The sequence below is a fragment of the Carettochelys insculpta genome, chromosome 16 (genome assembly GCF_033958435.1).
Source record: "Carettochelys insculpta isolate YL-2023 chromosome 16, ASM3395843v1, whole genome shotgun sequence".
Classification (NCBI taxonomy): Eukaryota; Metazoa; Chordata; order Testudines; family Carettochelyidae; genus Carettochelys; species Carettochelys insculpta.
This window is the reverse complement of record NC_134152.1, coordinates 35,919,220-35,942,254: the sequence shown is the minus strand read 5'-3', so window position 1 is coordinate 35,942,254 and position 23,035 is coordinate 35,919,220. Positions and strand designations below refer to the sequence as shown.

The 23,035-nt window shown below is 50.0% G+C and overlaps 2 protein-coding genes across 2 annotated transcripts; both read left to right on the top strand.

The window, feature by feature from the left end:
• Nucleotides 1–2,053: 2,053 nt before the first annotated feature.
• On the top strand, nucleotides 2,054–12,276 carry RPL3L (ribosomal protein L3 like). Its single transcript, XM_075010627.1, has 10 exons — nucleotides 2,054–2,164; nucleotides 3,133–3,325; nucleotides 3,948–4,116; nucleotides 5,412–5,547; nucleotides 8,011–8,197; nucleotides 9,331–9,491; nucleotides 9,764–9,865; nucleotides 10,482–10,577; nucleotides 11,109–11,228; nucleotides 12,159–12,276. Exons 1-10 carry the CDS (start codon nucleotides 2,162–2,164, stop codon nucleotides 12,213–12,215), a joined length of 1,224 nt encoding a protein of 407 aa, XP_074866728.1. The 5' UTR covers nucleotides 2,054–2,161; the 3' UTR covers nucleotides 12,216–12,276.
• A 2,094-nt stretch (nucleotides 12,277–14,370) lies between these two features.
• MSRB1 (methionine sulfoxide reductase B1) lies at nucleotides 14,371–20,645 on the top strand. The gene is made up of 4 exons (XM_075010602.1): nucleotides 14,371–14,453; nucleotides 15,799–15,941; nucleotides 16,105–16,219; nucleotides 18,235–20,645. Exons 1-4 carry the CDS (start codon nucleotides 14,399–14,401, stop codon nucleotides 18,261–18,263), a joined length of 342 nt encoding a protein of 113 aa, XP_074866703.1. The 5' UTR covers nucleotides 14,371–14,398; the 3' UTR covers nucleotides 18,264–20,645.
• The last annotated feature ends 2,390 nt before the right edge of the window (nucleotides 20,646–23,035 follow it).

The following is a 23,035-nucleotide window of genomic DNA, read 5'->3' as shown; positions in this document are numbered from 1 at the left end:
CCCGATGTGCGGGAGACCGTCCCTCCTCCCCCTGCCCGCCATTTGCAAAGCCACCCCTGGGAATCGGTGCCAGGGCTCCTGCCAGGCAGCCCTCAGGACCAGGTGCCTGTTAGTCCCCACAAGGCCTCTGAGTAGTCCCTCTCAGAAGCAGGGAAAACTCAGGCACCCAGCTCTGCTTGTTGGGGTCTTGGCCTCTATTTCTGCCATTCAGCAGTGGAACCCAGGAGTCCGACGCCGGGTACGTAGTTCCGACGCCGCTGGCTCTTCTCGTGGAGGAATCCTGCACAGGCACCCGGCAGAGCGCACGCTGCATTGGCACACACACGAACACACAGGCCTGTGTGTTGTCACACCGCCACCTGTTCAACAGAGAAAACTGAGAGCCCCCCACCACGAGTGGTTCTGTAGCTTGAGGTGGGAGAAGAGTTGTGTTCCCACTGAAACTGAAGACAGGATTCCTGAAGGAGGCACGGTTAGGCCCCTGAACAGTAACAGGAGGCAATCCCGTTGCTGCTTACAGTGTTGCTTTAGCTGGTTCTTGTGGTGACATTCACTTGTTCTGAGTCAGAGGACTATTTTTGAAAGGATTAAAAAAAATCCAGTGATCGTGCCTGTTAGTTTTTGTCCACGCAGAGGGGCTTTGTTTTTTCTACTAAATATAGAGATATGAAAAGACCTGGCATCTGTTGAGCTTTAACTGTTTTTGTGCAAATGCAAGCCTCAGCCAAGCTAGAAGAAACTAGGTCGGGTGACATCCTATCAGACAGCTAATTCCCCTCTTTTTAAAATCTTTATTTAGTGTAAATACCAGCACAACATGGTCCTGACCTACAAGAAAGACAGGATTATATTTGCATTCCCCCTTCCTTCCCAATCGGTCCCACTTCTGCTCAGTGATGGGATCCATTGGAGAATTCTGAGAACTCCTGTTTGTACATCAAGGAAAATTATTTGAAAATCAAAACAGTATTGATTTTCATAGTGATGGGTGACAATGCTAAACCTTCCATATCCTGTCAGAATCCATTGGTCTCTGAATTGGTAGGGTATGGCTATGGAAGGTCTGTAGGTTATATTTGTAACCTTCTGCCAGAAGGAGTTGGCAGCAAGCAGGGCCGGGTTCAATACCAAGGGGTTCCTTTTCATCCATCTCACACAGAACCATCTAGAGCCCCCACCCAGTAGCCTGGGATATTCACACACCCCTGGGCGCCTCAGAGAGACCATGGTTCCCCACTCACAAGCACAGAGTCTGAGTGTAGAAAAGAAACTTTTAATGAAAGGGGCAGAACAGTCATATGGCATAAGCTTGGGAAAATACCACACCCAGAGTTCATAACCAATCCTCAAGTAACTGTCCCAGCTCAAATGGATTGACCAGTGTCCTTCGCCTCTCAGGCTCACCAGTCCAATACTGTAACCAGCCAATCCACACACCCAAACTTTCTTCGTATGCCCCTTTCAAATGCCCCACTTACAACTCGGTCCAGTCTGTGCAGGCCCTTACACGTCACCCTGATGACATCCCTCATTGAACTTGAGGCAATGCCACCTTTACGCTGGTCCAGCGTTCCGCTTGCTGCCTGCCAGCTGCTCTACCAGACAGCCGCTGGTTGCGCCTGCCACCTGCCCGCTGCTCCTCCTACTGGCTGGCTGCCGGTCGTGCCTGCTGTCTGCACACTGCTCCTCCTACCGGCCAGCCGCCGGTCGTGCCTGTCGTCCATCCACTGCTCCTCCTACCCTAGCCTAGGCCCACATCCTTGGGGAGATGTCTGCTTGGGAGGCATGCATGAGAAAAAACTCTGGAGGTAATTCATTAGGAATGGAGTTATCTAGCTGGGGGTGAGAGGGTTGTGTTAGGTGTGAGTGAGGTAAGAATTTGTCTTCATAAGTTGAGCTGTAGGTAGCAATTTTACTTCCCTCCATTCATGTTCAGTTTGTGTCTGTGGTAAACCGAGACACTGGCAATTGACCTTTTCCACATCACAACTGTTGTTAGAGTCAGACTCTGGCGGATTTGCTGAGTATGAAATGAATACAGCCTTGAGTGAAGCCAGCAGCTAAATTTGTGTCTTCGGACTGATAAACATCTTAGGTATTAGACTGTAGAGGCACTTGGTGACGGCTGCGTTGTGGTGCTGACCTGTGCTGAAGACGTCCCATGGTCTGTAACATTCCCTGTTGCTGTGTTGTAGCTTGTGGGATAGAACATTTAATGGGCTTGAAATATGCTTTTGGCAGATAAAACTAACACATTTGAAACTGGCTTGAAATCAACAATCAGCTCCACTTTGGGTTGGAGAATAGCATAGGGGAAAGAGGAAATGTGATACTGGAATAACTGAATAAACAAAAGGGAGTCGTAGTGCTTATCCCTTTGCTGCTAGGCTGAGTCCCTCAGTCTCATCTCTGGTTAATTCTCATAATTTGCTTTATAACATGCATATTTATTCTGTCTATGTGCATGTTCTTATTATGGTTTCATTTGTCCACCTCCATCGTATCTTCCCATTTTTAGTTACTACTATTGTTTGTGACATGTCTGGATGAGATTAAGGATAGCAAGACAAGGCCTAATTTTCACTCTGGGTTTGCACAGCACCAAACACAATGTGGTACAAACCCAGACCATATCTTTTATGTGTAGCCATGATCCAAATTAAGAATAATAACGAATACCAAAGTGGGGGCAAATCTAGAAAGCTTTGTGCTTCTCTTAGCAGAAAGAAGGACAGTTATAGTCAAGGTGTTTTATTTAGCAAATCCTAGTCACACACAGGACGGGAACTATATTTATAAACTTAAGATCTTTCTCTCAATTACTGGAAAGGAGGAAAAATAATTTGAGAACTTTCTGGCTCAGATGAGACAGGAAGACTTTGCAATTATCCATCCATCCTTCCATTGGCAAGCAACATAATGGCCTTTGTAATTCATATAATTCCATTTTTATTTCTAAGCATTCCATAAGCAGATGGGCATTGACGTAACAAGCCGCTATCCCCAAATCTGTAATCTTCATAGAGGTGATCCAGTACATGCTGAAGTCCAAACATTCCCATTGCTTTCAATCAGCATTGAATCAGGTTTGAAAGTAAAACTGAATCCTTTTTGTTTCTTGCCTACCCCCAGTCCCATCGCAAGTTTTCAGCTCCCAGGCATGGCCACCTGGGCTTCCTTCCTCATAAGAGAAGCTGCCGTCACCGAGGGAAGGTGAAGACCTGGCCCAAGGATGATCCCAGCAAGCCAGTCCACCTGACAGCCTTTCTGGGCTACAAAGCTGGCATGACGCACATCCTACGAGAAGTTCACAGGCCAGGACTGAGTAAGACACTTTAATCAAATTGGCTAAGTCAGATCTAGGAAAGAATAACGGGAAAAGTTTCCTAGGGCTGGCTGGGATGGATAGCTCCAGGGGACTGGAAATGGTATATGGAACTCTTCCTCTCTAAATTGCTATTTCAAATCTGAGATAGGTCACCAATAATCAAAAATTATCTGGCAGCTGTTTAGAGGTTCTTACTGCAATTCCTACCATCAATCATAAGGCCACCAGTATAGCTGAGGTTAGTTAGCTCCCGACTGGCAGAGAAGCCAAGCAGGGAATGGCCCACAGAGGGTAAATTCTCTCATACTTTGCAGGTGGTCCCAGGGTTGAGCTTGGTAAGTTGTGTACTCTTGTTTCTGGGCAAGAGACAATGGTAGATCTCCAGTGCTGTGCAGCTAGCATCCCAGCGGCTCCAAGTTAATTCACCTTTATAATAGCGGAAATGCCAATATACAGCTGCCCTCTGCTGGGACGTGGTGTAGTGAAAGGCGCACTGGGCATCTAATTAACAGAGAAGTACTGACCACTCATGGCTGCTAAACCCTGAAAGAACTGGTTCTGCACGATGCTGAGCACAGTTGGCTCCCATCAATTTCACTATCCCTCCCTTTGCTTTCAGAGGTTTCCAAGAGGGAAGAGGTGGAAGCAGTCACAATAGTGGAGACCCCCCCTCTGGTAGTGGTTGGGATTGTGGGATACATAGACACCCCCAGAGGCCTGAGAAACTTCAGGACCATTTTTGCTGAGCACCTCAGTGATGAGTGCAGACGCCGCTTCTACAAGAACTGGTAAGTATCTCTCGGCACATGAGTCTACTGGCAGTCATAACAGCGTTACCATTCTTGAATGCCCCGACCCCTGCCAAGGGTTAGCCACAAGAGGGTCTCCATAATGCATGCACATTGGAGTCCTTCACACACTGGCAGCCGCTCTGGGGTGAGATGCAGCAGATTTTTAAATTGTGCATAGCTGTGCTGCACACCAATTCTGGTGTAAGAGGGGCCAGATTCTGCTCATTGTTGTAACTGGTTCACCAAGGTAACTGCAATGGAGTCAATAGGGTGATTCCAATTTTATGCGGACGTAAGCTAAAGCAGAATTTGGCCTGTGGCCTTTATGCACCATTGTAGAGATTGACTCTCCAAATCTTGGAGTGGTTGAGTCTTTGGGCTTTAATGCCTGTGTAGATATCTCACTCCTAAAGTGTCCCTGATCCCATACCAGAGAGGCTGTTTTGTCCCTCTTCTACTTAGCTCTGATTTTGCTGTTGTATTTGGACTTCACTAAGTAGCAAATCAATGGGTGTCAATTGAATTAGGCCTCAGCTAGACTATTGTGTCCAGTTCTGGGCATCACATTTCAGGAAGGATGTGGAGAAATTGGAGAAAATCCAGAAAAGAGCAACAAAAATAATTAAAGGTCTAGGGATCATGATCCAGGAGGAAAGATTGAAAGAAGTGGGTTTATTTAGTCTGGAAAGAGAAGACTGAGAAGGGACATAATAACAATTTTTCAAGTATCTAAAAAGGTGTTACAAAGATGAAGGAGAAAAATTATTCTCTTTACCCTCTGATGATAGGACAAGAAGCAAATGATTTAAAGTGCAGCAGGGGCAGTTTAGGTTGGCCATTAGGAAAAACCTCCTAACTATCCAAGTGGTGAAGCACTGGAATAAATTGCCCAGAGTGATTGTGGAATCTCCATCATTCAAGATTTTTAAGAGCAGATTAGACACACACCTGCCAGCAATGGTCTAGATGGTGGTTGTTCCTGCCATGAGTGCTGGGGACTGCATTCAATGACCGCTCGAGGTTCCTTCCCATCCTGTGAGTCCGTGATTCTCCAGACAAAAGCTGCTAACATTGCAAGTTCCATTGGCCCATTCATCTCCTCTGAGCTTCTGGTCTCATGTCTATTGCATTTGCTTGCTTCAGCTGGTTTCAATGAACCATGGATGTGTGATGCTTCCTGTAGCATGCTGTAAGCCTTTACACAATCTTTTTGCACCTGTTGTATTGTGTTTGTGAGAGTCTGTGCCTTGTTATTCCTACCTCCAGCATAATTAAAAGGCTTCTATCCATAGGCACAAGAGTAAGAAGAAGGCCTTCACCAAATACTGCAAAAAATGGCAGGACAAGGATGGGAAGAAACAGCTAGAGAAGGATTTTGCAGCCATGAAGAAGTATTGCAAGATCATTCGAGTCATTGTCCACACTCAGGTCAGATCATCACACAGGGCACGATGAGCCCTGTAGCCTGTTTGAGTGGGACGAGGGCTTGGAAGCTAGCAGCAAGTGAGAATCATGGCTCTTGCTGTCTTGGCAGGGGAAAGGAGGGTGTGGTTGGCTGGGTGGGGAATAGGGCCTCATTTCACTGGTTGGCGCGGCAGGCGGGTCAGAGGCTGCTGGGGATGCTGTACGTATAAGCTGCAGGAGGTGCATGCTGGCCATCGCATCCACTTACCAAAGACCGCCCTGCCTGTTTGGAAGTGCTTGGGGGAATCCAATGGGCACAACGGATGTCTCTGCACTGGCATTTGCCCAACAGCCTGGCACTAATGCCTGACCACTGGGGAAGGCTTGGGCCTGGGCTTTTCCATCTTGCTGCTGCCCAGCTCCCTGGAGCAGCCACACAGCTCACAGTGGGCAGCACCAGGGACATTCGCAGGCTTGCTGGGAGGGAGCAGGCATTGCTCTCTCGCCCCTCTATGAATGGTGTAATGCCAGTGCCCTGCAGGGCCCAGGGGCACACTGAAGTGCTCATCTCAAATTAGCAACTGGTGTTGGGTGATGGGGTAAAAATAGCCCGTGCGCCAGGCCGCAGCGAAGGGCTTGCCAGGTGCCAGAGCCACTGGATACTCTGAATGTATCCACTGGAATTTGGATCCTCAGGGATCTCTCAACTCCCTCAGAGCCCAGGAGCATCTGGGCTGGCCCAAGAGCTCAGAGGCCTCCCTTTGGGCTAATTCAGGCCCATCAGCTGCCACAGAAGTTCTGACGTTGGGCCTGTGTGTGGCCACGTGACACAGACAGGCCCCAGGTGCAGCTGTTACCACCAGCTGATTTTTAAATGTGGGACATGATGCTGTGGGAGATTGCTGGGAGACAGGGCAGCACCACAGTGTGCCTTTCCAGCAGCGCATGGGGGTGGACCCCTCTCGGGATGTGAGGGGCAGGCACACCCCTGGCTGTGGATTGGTTCCTGAGCAGCCCGTGGGAGTATTCACGTTGCTGCACAGCTGGTGAACTTCAGTGACGCACACAGTCACCACAGCTCCTGTTAAAAGCCATCCAGCAACTCTCTGCAGCACTCCAGAATAAAGGCTTGTTAGCAGAGCCGATTTCCACTTGTCTGTGCCCGGCTGGTCCTGGAATGGGTGGGTGTTGCTCTGCTTTTAGCCACCCTGTATTTGATAGTGGGTGGCCCTGTCATGTGTCTTAGGGGTTTGTTCTCAGGGCTTCCCATTAAGCATGAAGCAGTATCTCAGCTGGAATATTAGCATGAGGATCAGTAAGTGACCACATGTTTCTGACGGTGGGTGGGAAGGGGAAGAACAGGTTCCTAGCCATTACGAATAAATCATGCAATGGAGGGGCAGCTTGTGCCAATCCACACATGCTGAATGAAGCTGTATGTCAGCTTGTACTCAGTGTGCGAGTGTGTGCATGCACCCCTGCCTGCTGTGCACGTGTTCAGTGGGAATGTCTGTGCATGCACTCAGTGAGTGGGTGTGCACGTGTGAGCGTAGTGAAAGTGTGTGCGTTGGAGCTCAGTGCATGTGGGTACAAGTGGGTGCACATGTACACGTGTGTGTTTAGTGAGCAGGCATGTGCACGTGTAGGTGGTTGTGCTTAGGGGAATGTGTGTACACGTATGCTGTGTGAGTGCACATACAGGAATAGATGTGTGCACACACGGGGGATTTGTGCTCAGTGAAAGTGTGTGTATCCTGAGTGTGTGTGCACATGTGTCTAGTGTATGTATTTGCCCAGCAAATGTGTGCACTGGATTGGCCTCAGACACACAAGACATTCCAGGATTTCAATGGTTATTTTGCCCCGGGCGGGTTTATTTTCTGTTGGACCCTCTAAGATTTTGCCTCTTGGTTCCGTCCTCTCTCGAGCGCTGACTTGGCCCAAACTGCCAGGGCTGAAGGCAGCTCCCTCAGAGCCTGGCTCAAGCTGCTGTCTCAATGGGATGGCAGGAGAGTGAGCCAGTTGCTACCTCCTGGCTTCTCTCTTCCTTGGGGAGCAGGGGCCCTCCACTGTGAGTGCCATCCTCCCTTGCCCCAGCCAGGAATCTGCAGCCATGCCAAGGTGTTATAAAAGCATAAGAGATTCTGAAATGCCATCTCTAGGGCTTTGCTGCTGGGGAGACAGCACAGGTCATGGGCGCTTCACTACACCTGGGCAGAGAGATTCATTAGGCTCAGACTGACTGAACTGCAAACAGCTGGCTTGGGTCCTCACTGTAGTAGTCCCCACACTCCTGAGAGATCAGCACACAGGGTCAATTGCTGTCCCAGCCACTGGTGTGTGCTGAACACATTGAACTGGTGGTGAGTGGGGAAGCCGGCCCTGTTTCTTCTCACCTCGTCCCCAGCCCTCAAGGAAATTGCCCTGGAAAACATTCACACCCACAGGGTGGGGTGTCATTTCTTGGCCTCTCACTACCCCATGCAGATGAAACTGCTGCCACTGCGTCAGAAGAAGGCCCATGTGATGGAGATTCAACTGAATGGTGGGACAGTGGCTGAGAAGGTGGACTGGGCTCATGAAAAGCTGGAGAAGCAGGTCTCTGTGCACACAGTCTTCAGGCAGAACGAAATGATTGATGTCATTGGGGTGACCAAGGGGCACGGAATGAAAGGTATGAGTGGAGGGCTCTTTGCCATGGGGCTTGGCATGGATCCTCTGGAGAGGATTGGTGGAGGGCTGCTTACACATTGCATGGGCATTCTGCTGAGGGGTCTCCTTGATGCTCATGGGGGAAGCCATTTTCTAGTGGAATAAGCACAGGACTGAGTGTCAGGAGACCCGAGTGATAATCCCAGTGCTTACACCAACTCATCCTGTGGCCCTGATCCAGTCACATGCCATCTCTGCCTCAGTTTTTCCATCTCTAATATGGGGATAGTGACTACGGCAGCACACATCCAGTGCTTCAAGATCGATGGATGAAAAAGCTGTACCAGTGCTGAGTACTTAGTATTATTAGTATTACTAATGTGTCACTGTCAAGACATGGCTTCTTGCCCTCTTCTAATTAATATGGTAATTAACATTTAAACACAGTAAGGAAGATATACATCACTGTAAATATTTACCACTGATGCCTGGAGCTTTCACCTCGTAGGACATCCACAGGAGAGCAGACTCCAGTTTACTTTGGCTGTACTTTGTGTTAAAACACTGTTTTTAGTGTTGATGAAATGCCTGTTCCCAGAGCAAAATCACTAGAGGCAGTGGTAGGTGTCCCCTCCACACATTGCATTGTTCTGCAAGGCTTCTTCCAGCGGACAAGAGGGGAGTTCATTTCTTGTTCTTACATTTCATCCTCAGCTTCCCAGCTGAGATGTTCCATGATGGGGACAGTTAGCGCCGGTTGTGGTGGTTGTCCTTGAGATGCAGGCTGAGCAGCAGCCAGACTGAGTGCCCTTCACCTCTTTTCACAAGGGACACCAAAGAATCGCTGGAGTTGTACCCATCTGTCTGTTCTGCTCTGAGCACCATTTTGGCACCATTTGCCTGGGTCAGAATGCCCTGTCGCTAGTTATGGGCTTAGTGCTTGTGGGAGTCCAGCGGGCACCTGGCTCCCAAAATCTGAATACACCAAATAAGGACTTTTGAGGCCAGCATGTGCGGGAGACACATCATAGTTCATTTAATGCAAAGCAAGTTCAGGTCTGTCCTTGGGCCCCTGGTTCTGAGATGCAACGTGAGACAAACCCCACAGGCCCGCCCCATGATTTCTGACATTGTCGATCTGTCCTGCTTCCCTAGGGGTGACCAGCCGCTGGCATGCCAAGAAGCTCCCGAGGAAAACCCACAAAGGCTTACGCAAAGTTGCCTGCATTGGAGCCTGGCATCCAGCCCGGGTGGGCTACTCCATTGCCCGGGCTGGCCAGAAGGGCTACCACCATCGCACAGAGCTTAACAAGAAGGTCAGGCACCGACATGATCCCTCCCTTGGGCCTAGTGCAGCTTCTTCTGAGCCCCTGTCCTTCTCCCAAGCTATCTCCCTGTCATATATGTTATTTCAGGGCAGAAGGGCATTTAGAGCTTTGTTTGGTGCTATTATTACTGTTCTACCCTGCTGATGACATCCAAGTTGAGCCCATGAGTTTTATCCCAACCTGACATCTCTGTACTTTGTGCTCAATTTGTAACTGTGGCGTAAAGCAATTAACTGCATTTCATGGGGGCTCCCACCCAGATTTACCGCATCGGCCATGGGATCCATGTGGAAGATGGCAAAGTAGTGAAGAACAATGCCTCAACGAACTACGACATCACTGAGAAGACAATTACACCACTGGTAAAAGGGCTAAATGAAGTAGGAGGTGTTAGGGCTGGAACTGGGACACCTACGGTCTGTTCCTGGCTCTGGCTCTGCCTCTGACCAGAGATGTGGCCTGGGGCAAGTCACTTAAAGTTTCTGTTGGGGAGGAGCTGGTTGGGAATATTTTTTCTGGCCACAGCAAATTGTGATTTTCTTTCTTTTTTGTTTTAATCAAAAGCTACAACATTGTTGCTTTTCCACACCAAAAATAATAATAAAAATTGTTTTGTGGCCTTCCGGCTTTTGATTTTTCAGCAAAAACCCAAAAAATCTCATCAAAGTTGGAAATGTCAGTTGTGACAAAAAATCAATTTCCCATTTAACAAAAGAGAAAAAAATAGGCTTTGAACAACAAATTGCTTCTATCTCTATCCCCTGAGACAGTTTGCCCAATTGTAAAATGAGGATAAAAATATCTGTAGACCTCACAGGTATGTACCACAAGTGCAAACCATGTTAATTGTTAGTTAACAGGATGATTAATAATAGCTAAATAATACCCTGCTTTCCGAGAGAAAACATCACTTGCTGGTGCAGATCCATTAGCCACAGAGCTCAGCACTGCAATCCTGTCTGCTGCCTTTTCCCACAGGGTGGATTTCCTCACTATGGTGCGGTCAACAATGATTTCCTCATGCTGAAGGGCTGTGTCATGGGCACTAAGAAACGAGTGCTCACTCTCAGAAAGGTAATCCGCTCCCCAGCCCCCAAATAAGGGCTGAGGTTCTGTACACATGAGAAAGGAGCCGATTTTGCGAGTGGCAGTGATTTTCCAGGGGGACATTTCTTGTGGAGGTTGAACAGTGTGGCCAGGCCATTCTCACTGACACAGTATTTCCAGTTTCATATCAGCCAATCTTCTCTGCATTAGGACCTGCTTTTCCATTAGTTAGAAGCGGTTCTGACATGCTCTGTTACTGGGATTATGAACAGGAGGTCACTCTTCATGGGGCAGGGAAAGGAAACCTAGGCCACAAGAAGACAGATCATGGAGGAGGCAAAGTGCTCAGAGCCAGCTGGCTCTTTCTTTCAGTTCCAAGCAGGGACTGAGCAGCAATGGCACTTAAAGTTAAGCTACTCTGGGTGTCTCTCAGAGGAAGCCACTGGAGTGATTGGCTAATGGATGTATGTGAAATGTCTTAACTCCACCCACATCAACACCTGCTTTCTTATTTCTTATTCAAGCTATGCCTAACGTGCTGTAACTTTTCCCCTCCAGTCACTTCTGGTCCACTGCAGCCGTTGGGCTCTGGAACCCATAGAACTGAAGTTCATTGATACCACCTCCAAGTTCGGCCACGGCTGCTTCCAGACTGCTCAAGAGAAGAGAGCTTTCATGGTGAGTGAATTCTCTGCTAGCTTTACAATCAAAGGGCCAAGTTCTCAGCTGGTGGGAATTAACCTAGCTCCATCCATCTCAAAGGAGCCAGGCCGATTAACGCCAGCTGAAGACCTGACCCACAAAATAAAGACCACCAAATTAATTAATGGGACTGTTGTACGTTACAGGCAGTTCAGCTGCCAGATATAGTACTAGAAAGGGAACCTGGTGGTTGTGAGAGTCAGACAGGCCAGCCAAAGCCAGCAAATAATATACCATATGGTCAGCTGGTTCACATTCAGCAAGCTGTTAAGTTGGCAGCATCTTGCTGGATGTACAGTGCCTTTCACTCCTAATTATGTGTCTTTGATTTGAGTGGATTGCCTTAAACTTTTAGGCTGTGTCTACACTAAGAGAAATCTTTGAAATAGCCATGCTAATGGCCATTTTGAAGAATACTAAAATGATGCACTGAAATGCATTTTCAGCACCTTATTAGCATGCTGCCAGCCACAGTGCTTCACAATTGCTGCTTTTCACTGGCGCGCAGCTCATCCAGACGGGTCCTTTTCTAAAGGACCCCGCCAACTTTGAAATCCCCTTATTCCTATCTGCTCTCCATGCTGGCCAACTAAGCAAATTGATGGTTCAGAGCCAGGCAGTTCATTACCCCTACCTCTCATGGGTTAGGGGTGTTTCTAGAGACCACAGCTGGACAGCTGCTGCTGGTCAGGAGAAGAGCTGAGAGTCAGCAGCCAGGGAATAAAGATGAACAACTGGTGTCGCAAGGTGTGCAGTGAAATGAAGTCACATCTGAATAGAAATTCCACAGCATGCAGCTCATCTCCTGCCTCTTTAGGGAAGGAGAAGGGCTTGTAATGTGGACCTTGAACTCAGCAGCTAGTGGCAGTGGGACCTCTTATTCCCGCCATTTCATTTGTGTTGTAGGGCCCCCAGAAGAAACACCTGGTGAAGGAGAAGCCAGAATCCCTGGAAGAATTGTAGGGGATTGAAACATACAGGTCAGCTTTAATCCAGTGCCTCCAATAAAGGGACTTCAAACCAAGCCTGAGCTGTTCTCTTTCCTTTGATGCTGTTACTAACAAGCCTAGACTCACCTGTTTTTGGAGTTGATGTAAAAGGGTGTTGACATAAATCAGTCCCAAATTATTTTCCCCCTGTGTAGGTCTCAACAGGGCTGTTGAGAGGCCAGTCAGGGGAAAACTTGGCCCAGTGAGACCACAATTACCTGGACGTGCCTTTTATTAGCTGAGCTATTTAGGGATCTGCTGGTGACCGAGGAACATCCCCTGATTCCTGGCGGTGGGGTCCTCTAATTCTTTTATGCTGTCAAGGGATTGACTCTCAGTGCTCTGAGATACACAATGTCAGCTGCACATTAGGCTTGCTAGCAGTGCAAGGAGTCAGCCCTTTATGCCCAGCTAGTCCCAGAAAAGAGGTGACGGCACAGTTTTATGCAGGGCTGTTGGTGATGGGCATAACCAGCAGTTCTGGAATCCGTTGCCCCTTTCTAAGTCAATGAGAGTTTTGCTGACAACTTCCATGGAGGGAGGATTGAGCCCAAAGCCTGTCCTGGGGTCACCAAGTTCTCCCCTCCTTCCTGCCATGATGGGCACAGCCAGAAGGGGGAGGAATCTCCCAGAAAGGTGCAGAAGAGGCATGTCAGAGTCACTCCTGCTCTGCAAAGAGCACCAGCTGGGGGATTTTACCTGCAATGAGCCTGCTGCTTTTGCTTTTTCACTCCCAGGTGAGTCTTTACTGACAAGGCTTCCCCATCCTTTTCATTGCTCAGGAGAAATCCCTATCAGATCAAGCCTCCATTGGCTGGTGTCTGTTCCAGGAGAGGAAAAGAAGAGCTGGCACTGATGAATCCTGTAAGGCCTGGAAAACACAGGCATGCCCACAGGGCTGATTCTGCCCTGCCTTCTTTGAGCAGAATGATCCAGGCTTATGTCCTATATGATTGATTGACTGATGGCAATTACTCATTGCTGAATATGATAATCTTCCATGAGAGTTGTGGATCCCCAGGTGGCTGATAAGGCCTGTCCTTCAACCACAAGTTCTATTACAGTGGGGATAGATGTTTCCAGGTGTGACAGGGGGCTGTTAACCAGGACTGGAAGCTAGTCTCTGCCTCCTCCTGTGCCTCTTGTCCTCCTCAGCTCGTTGGGGGGCAAGTTCAAATTGTCAGGGACCATCACATTCTCTCCATTGTGAGTGTCTCTCAAGTGTCAGTGTCAATATTGCACTTCTTTAAGTTACGGTTCAGTAAGTCCTGCCATTCAGATTTCTTCATTGTCCAGATGAGACACGAAGTGTCTTGGGCATCAGGCAAATCCCCTGCAGGCTTCTGTATAATGAAACACTCAGCTAGGTAAAAGGTTATGAAGAAAAATGACCAGAACTCTTCTATTCACAGCCAACTCCCATTCAAAGAGGAAATGTCCAGATAAACATGATGGGCCTGATCCCAGTGTCTGCTAGCCCAGGGTAAATCCAGGGTAACTGAGCTGGGTTCATGGACATTACTCCTAAACTAAGCTAACAGGGTGGCTTAGATCAGGGTGCCAGTCACCACCACGACTGCTGGTTTGCTTCACAGGGAAGACAGGCTCAGTGGGTCACCATTCCTTCTCCCTGGGAGGCAGACAGGCTCAGTGTTTACAGCAGTGGCCTCCTAACCCAGCAGTTGTGCGTGCATCCTTGTTGGGGGCCTCAAATGTATTTCTTAACAGCCTTCCAGTACCTGGGGACGGGGAGGTAGATGGTGCCAGCTCCTGATGTGGATGGAGGGCACTGGACTTCATGACCCCTCTCGAGGTCCTTTCCAGTTCTGCCAGTCTGTAGATCTGCAGGACTGGGGGAAGCGGGGGGCGCAGGAGAAGAAGCAAGAGAGGAAGACAAAGCAGGCCCCTGCCACCCAGGCCATGGGGTCACCCGCCCAGCCCTGGGGCTTCCCTCCATGCTGCAGGTCAGAGTGGTACAAGTGCCACTGCTCTGCCCGGCCCCAAGCAGGGGGTCCCAGCCCAGGCGGGGGCTGCCCCCCGCGCCCCGCGCGCTCTGCCGGGCCCCGGCCCCGCCCGGAGCCCAGCCCGGCCCGGCCCGGCAGCGACCCCTGGCGGCCCGTGGCAGGCGGCGGAGCGAGCGGCCGGCACGCCGCGGCCATGTCCTTCTGCGCCTTCTTCGGCGGGGAGGTCTTCCGGGGCCACTTCGAGCCGGGTGCGGTGCGGTGCGGTGCGGGGCGGGGCGGGACGGTGCGGAGCGGGGCGGGCTGTGGGGCTCCGAGAGAGCGGGGCCCCCTTCGCCAGCCTGCTCTGGAGGGAGGGAGGAGGAGCTGGCTGGGAGCTCTCCCCAGTCCCCGGTGGCGGGGGGGCTGGCTGGCTGCGAGCTCTCCCCAATCCTCGGTGTGGGGGCTGGCTGCGAGCTCTCCCCAATCCTCGGTGTGGGGGCTGGCTGCGAGCTCTCCTCAATCCTCGGTGGCGGGGGGGCTGGCTGGCTGGGAGCTCTCCCCAGTCCCCGGTGGTGGGGGGGGGGGGCTGGCTGGCTGGCTGGGAGCTCTCCCCAGTCCCCGGTGGGGGGGGGGGCTGGCTGGCTGGCTGGGAGCTCTCCCCAGTCCCCGGTGGGGAGGGGGGGGCTGGCTGGCTGGCTGTGAGCTCTCCCCAGTCCCCGGTGGCGGGGGGGCTGGCTGGCTGCGAGCTCTCCCCAGTCCCCGGTGGCGGGGGGGCTGGCTGCGAGCTCTCCCCAATCCTCGGTGTGGGGGCTGGCTGCGAGCTCTCCCCAATCCTCGGTGGGGGCGGGGGGGGCTGGCTGTGAGCTCCCCCAATTCCGGGGGGGGGGCAACCACAAGCTCCTGCCAATCCCGGGTGGAGGGGGCTGGCTATGAACTCCTCCAGTCCTGGTGGGCTGGCTATGAGCTCCCCAGCCTCACTCTGTATGGGGCTTTGCCCCAGTGGCTGCCAGGTCCCCGGATGAGCTGGGTCACTCCATACCAGGTTTTCCCCCAGATGCCAGCCTGACCCCACAAGCCACAGGAATCTCCCCCAGTGCACCGGCACCTGGGATTGCTTAGTCTGACCAGGCCCAGCTGGTCTGGGCAATGGAATGAATGGGGTCCACTCCTGTTGGTTGTACCACGCTGGAGATTGGGTCACAGTGAGGTGTAGACCAGGGCTTAGCACAGGAGTACAGGCCAGAGCTGTGTGTGTCTGTATTTGGAACTGTCTCTCATAGGCACTATACTGCCCATTACTAAATGGGATTCTCTCTAGTTCATGTAGCAGGGGCGTACAATTTTGCAGCAAGGATCTCTGAGATTTCATGTTGCCGCTGCCGTGAAATCTTTAGCAACATAATGACCACTGGGATGGGAAGTGATGCTAGGTTTGGCTAAGCTGCATCGACAGCCTGTTGTTCTGTCTTGGTCTCAGTCCTTGTTTAGCAGAGCTGTATTGTAAACCATCACTTTGGGGGATTTTCTATGACCGTGTGCCCTGGCTGGGCAGCAGGATCTGTGGTTAACTGCCACCCGGAATTAACCCACCGTTTTCCCTGTCCCTCTCCCCAGGCATTTACGTCTGTTCCAAGTGCGGTTATGAGCTGTTCTCCAGCACTGCAAAATACCAGCATTCGTCCCCCTGGCCGGCCTTCACCGAAACCATTCATGCCGACAGCGTGGCCAAGTACAAAGAGCGGCCGGGCACCCTGAAGGTGCTGATGAAACCCTCATAGAGAATAAAGCAGCTTGTTTCCTCCATTCGGCTGTGTTGGGGAGTTGCACCTGTGTCTGCTGCTGGTGGTCGGAATAGCAGCAGAAAGGGGCTGCCCCTGGGTTGGCTCTGGTTCATTGGCTTTCCTGCCTTGCGTCTTCTAGGTGTCCTGCGGCAAGTGTGGCAATGGGCTGGGCCATGAGTTCCTCAATGATGGGCCAAAGAGGGGGCAGTCCCGCTTCTGAATATTCAGCAGCTCACTGAAGTTCATCCTGAAAGGTGAGGCCTGCGCTCGTATGGGCCTTCCGGCTGGGATCGGCCTGGTTTGGTTAGCGGCTCCAGTGGGGCCTGGGTTTGAGCATGTGTTTAATAAGACAGGATTTGTCTAGCATCCACATAAGGTATCTCCATCTCTAAGGACCATGACTGAGGCCTCTCCTCCTGCCCACACCCAAATGCAGCTGGAGCATTGACGCATGCCTGATCCAGGCCTGCTCCTGCCAGGGAGTGAGGTGCCTCTATTTGTTTCTCTCTTTAGCCATTGTCCAGCATCAGGGCCATTGTGAATATTATTGTACAAAGTGCCTCAGGTGACTTGATTAATGAATACTAGGAAACGTTTCTTCCCCAGGGCCCAGTCTGATTAGGTCCATGGGAGAAGCATCAGGCACCAAGCTAGCAAAGGGAGGAGGCTAGAGATGGCTTGGTAAACTCTCCTGGGTGTGGTCTCTCTTGGTGTGATTTGTGTTGATGAGCTGCATCGTGCTTCCTGTTCCGTTAGGGTCTCTGGTGTTTATTAAGTCACTGGCCATGGGCTCAGATAAACTGAGAAGCAACCTAGAGACCTGAGCAAACCTAAGCCTTTAGGATTTAAAAGGATTATGTAAATCAACGCTTCTTTGAACCTTGTGGGGCCACAAGCAGGGAATGTTGGAGAGGGTCCCTTCCAGTGAGCTTCCCAGTCCAGTGCTGCAGATCCCAGAGGGGTTTGGAGAAGCAGATGAACAGTTTGAGGTTGATCCTTATAAAGGGAGGACAGAGAAAAGTGGGAGTTAGCTAGTTCAGGTTGGCAGAAGAAGGCAAGGACATGAGAGGTGGATTTTAACGTGGCTGTGGCTTTATTAGTCATGTTACATTCAAAATTCTCGTTGGGGAACAGCCCAGAGTGATCACTTGCACTCCATTGATCCTTTGCTAATTCCTGGGGGGCCCCCACTGCAAAGGAAGCCAGGTATCACACTAGGAGGAACTGTGGGCATTTCCATGTACCCACTAGCATTCTTTTTCCTTAGAGGTTGAGCAAACAGTGACCGTGACCCCACCTAGCACTGCCATCAAGTGCTCTCATTAGAAAGATAGACCCCTCTGGTAGTGCCCTGTCCCCTGATTCTCCTCCAGGGTTAGACATGATGCCCCCATCTTGTAAAGAAGTGCCCTTGGGAGGTCTACAATGTTACCTGGGGGGATCTGGAGCCTAAATCAGCAGGTTCCTGTGCTGGGCATCTGCCAGCAGTTGTGACAACTAAATGGTTCTCACATGCATCCATCTGGGCTCTCTGGGACGCAGAGAATCGCAACCCTCCTGCTGGCCAAAACCCAGCCCAGGGTTCCACTGCAAAAAAATGAACCGGCCTCAGCCAGTCTGGTGGTCTGGGGAAAATTCCTTCCCAATCCCAAAGTGGCAACTACACAACCCACAAAGGCGAGATAAGGATGGGCTGGGTTGACTGCTGGAACCAGCATTCAGCTGTAGCCCCATATACAGAGGCTTCTACCATAGCTCTGTAACCTGCAAGACCTTCCACCAGGAAGTCTGGTGGGGGCTGGAAATCTGACAGGTCCCTCCTGTCCATTTGTTCTCTCCCATCACAGGAGTCACCGAAACACCCCCCTCACTCAGCTCAGAGCCAGTTTAGCCGGGTAATTCCTCCTGTCTCTGTGCCCCCTTCCCAAGTGTGTTACAGACATTCACAGAGAGGCAAAGATGGCCCCTTTTTACATATGGTAAAACTGAAAACCACAGCAGCTGAGGGCTTACTCCTGTCACCAGAGGAATTTGGGAGAGCATGGATCAAAGTCCATAGGGACTTGCCCAAGTCACAGAGGGCATAAGAGAAAAGCCAGAATTTAGAACCAGAAACGTGGGCTATCTGGTCTGGCCCTCTCGTCACCAGACCATGACACTTGTGAAATATTAACCGTATTCATCAAAACTTCCTGTGCATACTTAGCAGGGGGGATTCTGGAGGAGTATGGGGAAATACTGACTCATTGATTTTGTTTCCCCTTCTCAGAGGAAGCACAACAGGACCTCAAGAAGTAAGCTGGCTGCTGGACTCGCTCACTGCTTATAGTGGACTCCTACAAGCTCCCTATCCATTGTTTCAAGTGATAACGGTTTGGGATCAAGTGCCTTTGTGCTCTGAATGATGATCTGGTGACACAAAGACCTACCCCCCCAGGCTTCTGTAGTACAACACCCCCTGCCAGAGATCTGTACTGGGTCTCGGTGCTGGATGCTGGTTTGTCAGCTGGGAACCCAAGGGTGGTTGAGCAGAAGGGAAATGGGACACTGGTCTCAAGTTGCCTTTGGTCTGTGCAGTGGGTTGTCTCCTCCTTAGGGGGATGTTGCACAGAACATGTGGCAACTTCCGCTTTGACCCATTTGGTTGCAAACTTTTATATTATTAAGACCCTACCAAATGCACAGCCAGTTTCATGGTCATAAGATTTAAAACATTGTAAATTTCATGATTTCAGATATTTAAACCTGAAATTTCACAGTTTTGTAAAGGTTGAAGTCCTGACCCAAAAAACGGTTATGGGGAGGGCAATGGAGGGGGCGGGGCGGCTGGGACCACAGTATTGCTACCCTTATGTCTGTGCTGCTGATGGTGCTGCCTTCAGAGCTAGGTGGCTGGAGAGTGGCGACTGCTGGCTAAAAGCCCAGCTCTGTAGGCAGTGCTGCTGCTAACAGCTGTGCAAAAGTAAGATGGCAAAATATGGTATTGTCACTCTGAATTCTGCACTGTTGTCCTCAGAGCTGGGTGCCTAGCCAGGAGCAGCTGCTCTCTGATCACTGAGCACTGACTGCTGGTCAGAAGAAAGAATGGTAATACCATGACTCATCCTGGCTGAGAAATGCTGGGCTCCTGTGAAATCTGTGTAATACAGGGTAAAAGTACACAACAGACCAGATTTCTCAGGGGAGAACAGATTGCATGTTCTTGTTTTTGACTTTATTTTCATGGCCATGAACTTGTTAGGTCCCTGAAGATAATGAATTTAGAGAAGTAATCGCTGTAACTCCTTCTCATTCATCAGATCATACCCCCGACCACCCAGCTGTTTCAAACATCTTAGCCTCTGCCCAGTACCAGCTCCTGAATTCCTTCTGTCCATTATAAGCGTGTGTGAGGGGTGAAATTCTGGTTCTGTTGCTGTCATTGGACATTTTGCCATTGTCTCCAAAGTAGCCTGCATTTCACCCTTTATATCCAGAATGATATATTGAGATAATGGGAGGAGGTTCTCTCTTATGCCCAAGTAAATACAGAGCAACTGCACTGAAATCAGGAGGGAGTAATCCTAGATTTAACTGAGGTTAGACTCTCGTCCTATTCTCACATGCTATTTTCTTGTCCTGGATCATGGTATGAATTGCCCTAGGTAAACCCTTCCAGGATGTTTAGGGTAAGGATGTTTGTATGATCCTGCCAGATAATGCTGGGTATTTTATCAGTTTTGCACACAACAAAAATAGTTTTAGAAGTTGATTTGATTTTATTCCGCGTTTGGCCTGATTCCAATCTCGCCGTGTGCTGGTTTTATTACTGTGTAACTCTAAGGGCCTTGGCACAGTTATTCTTAATGTAAACCAGAGTGAGGGAGCTCAGAATCAGGCCCATTCAGCAGCAACTTGCATAACTCAGGCTTTGGAAATCAAATGTGTGAATTACCTCTAGACATTAAAGGGCTATTACATTGATTTCCCCTTGAATCAGCACCTTGTCCTCCCCTTCGCCACACTGCTCACCTCCGTTCCCTTGGGCTGGAATGTACATCTCTTCAAACACTGGGCCTTTGTTCTTTGATCGGTTCAGGGCGACACGAGTACAAATGCACAATGTGCTGTTTTCTCCCCCTTGAGTCTCTTCTGCTGTCTCCTTGGAGAGGCGGTGGATTTATGCCACCTTCAGGTCCTGATCCTGCTGACATTGAAGTGAGCAGAAAAACTTGCACTTGCTTTGGTGGTGTAGGATCACCACTGACCCTAAGTGAGATCAGAACCTGCCCCCTAGCTCCAAGGGCAATCTTGAACCTGCATCAGCCACTGTAGAGTGCAGGAAGCCTCCTGCTTAATTAACCACAGTGGCCCTCTTATGGATGAGAGAGTGTCAGTGCACAGTATTTATGCTCTGTTACAGCAGACTGTGGATCTGGTTCCCGGTATGCAAGGAACTAAGACATGCCCACGGCGGTATTACCTTTCATCTGCACTGAACTTTACAAGTTTTTCTCTGCCAGCGTTTGGCTGCTGAGATGCAGCCTGGGGAGAAAGGGGAGGTGACAGGGACAGTACAAAGAATGTGACATCCCCGTTTTGCATGGGCATTTGTTGCTGCTTTTGTACCTCCCTCCAGCTGTCGACTTGTTAATAAACCATTGATTCATTGTCCTCGAACAATAGCTTGGTTTATGATGCATTCTTGATGGCGACCGCAGTAGGGAATAACCTGCAAATTTCCTCTTCTGTTTTTTGGATTGTTGCTGTGTCGAATGGCAGAATTGGGAGGGAGAAAACAAATGGACTTTTGATTGTCTGACTGCCCAAAGCTGTACCAGACCTTCACAATCACATGTCTGAGACCTTGTCTTCCTCCGCATTAGTGCCTTGCATAAGTCTTGCTGCTACCTAGGAGCTATTGGGGTACAAATAGCAAGTTATCACCGTAGTTTCTGGGCCCCACCACATAAAACCAATGGCGAAATCACTAATGGACTTCATGGGGGCTGTGACCCATCTTCCTTATTGGGGTGGAAGCTCTGCTTGGTAGAGTGTTTCTAGTTGTGGTTTTTGGAAAGGTCGTACAGGTTGAACTTCTCTAATCTGGCACTCTCTCGTCTGGCAACATCCTTAATCCAGCATGGTTTTAGTTAGCTGGATGAGCCAAGTGTCCAGTGGTCCCATAATGTTTGTTTCCAGCCCCCAGTCCTGGCTGTCAGTGTTCTGTGCTGTTATTTAGCTGTAATTTACCCCAAATGTCTTCTAAGAGCCCAGCAAGCAGTGGAAGTGTTGGTGATTTTCTAGACAATATTGACCTCCCGTGGTCTGGCAAATTCTCTCATCCACCACCTAACAGGTCCCAAGGGCGCTGGACGAGAGAGGGTCAACCTGTATTCATTTACTTTGTTTGGGTTTGTTTTGGAGCCATTTTTGGTTGGCCAGGGTTGGTTGATAAGAAGGGAGAGTCAGCACTGTGCCCATTGTAATGGTGGAAGGGCCTTTGGGGGGGAAGACTCATCGATCCCGTTGGAAGATTGTAGCCCCACAGTCATATATTTTGTCAAGATGAGCCTGCCTTTGGATGGGTTTGTTTATTCTGACCACCTTGGATACTGTGTGTCCTGTGGACAGTCCTGGAACGTCCATCTGGCTGACTTACGGGAAGAGGACAATGTGTAGACATGCCACGCCACACATACACGTTTGGTCAAGAGCAGATGCATTAAAATATGAAGCCCAAACTTTCAGCAGCAGTGGCTGCAGTGCGTCCATGGTAAGCCAGTCAACGCGAGGTGTTGATGGTGATGGGAGCTTGATATATTTGCAGTGGTTCTGATGTGGGTGTAATTTTCTGCACAAAGTTTACCTTCCCTTCCTTGAGGCGGCTGTCTGACAACTCTCGCCTGTGATAAGAGTTGCTATGGAATCTGCTGGAGTGCAAGCCTCATGCCTCTGCTAGGTGTTACCTGTCCCCTGGGATGGTAGGGAGCCAGTCGAACCTTCCTCCTGCAGTTACACCCGTCTTGGGCAGGGGTAGCACACCTCTCTTGATGTGCAGCTTGGACACTAGCTGCTACCAAATATTGCTGCTTGTGCTCTGATTGTACGTGGGTGAGAACACCCCTTCTGGCTCAGCTGCGCTGATTGCTAATCACATTTTTGTATGATGTCCCAGCTGCTCTTCAACTGATTAAACTTTTGATCCAAGCTCTTCCTCTGATCTGGTCACCTCTAAGCATCAGGGAAAGGCGTTGGCTTCCAGCCTATTTGTAACTCCAGGACCTAAGCAGCACTGTTAAGTCCAGGGCCCCATCTGCTTCTTGCATTCAACACTTCTCTGGAAAAGCCTGCTTGGAAGTGGCTGAGACACCTTCCTGCAGCTGTGCCAGTATCTGCCCTTTGACTTTCTATCATTTTCATGTTGGACTAAATTGCCGTGCACCTCCCAGGGCCTCCGGAAGGCAAGCAGGATGTGAATCCAGAGCCTAGGCCTGCAAAGACATATCCGAGTGCTGTACTGACTTGCATTGTCCCATTGAATTACATGTTCAGTCTCAGCTGGAGAAGACAAAAGGGACAGTGAAAATGGGAGCTGGGCAGAGCCAGGCTGTTAGGAGGTACAGGTGGGGCAAAGCCCAGGAAAGCTCTGGAGACCAGGAGAAGGTTGAGTGTGGCAGGAGAGTAGAGTGAAACCTCTGTACTAAGTCACCTCAGTTCCTCCCAGCAAAGCATGCTCTGGGAAGGACTGGCTGAATTCTTGGGGCCTCGGTTTCATCCTTACTCTTGAAGCTGCAGGAGGAAATGAAAGCTTCCCTGCGCGTCCTCTCTCCTCCCCACGAGCACTTGAGTCCGGTCTCCTTCTAACCCTTCTTCCATCATTTATTAAAAACAAAAACCGTTTTGCTTTGCAGCCACATCTCCATATATTCACCTTTAGTCCAGTGCAACAGTGAACGACCTTCCAGATGTCAGGCGTGTAACAGAATTACAGCTGCAGTCTTAAAGACAGGTGGAGGTGAAGGTGGCTCAATGTGGATTCTCCTGAGTGGTAGTACACTGGGGGAACAGCCGCTTGGGTGACATGGACT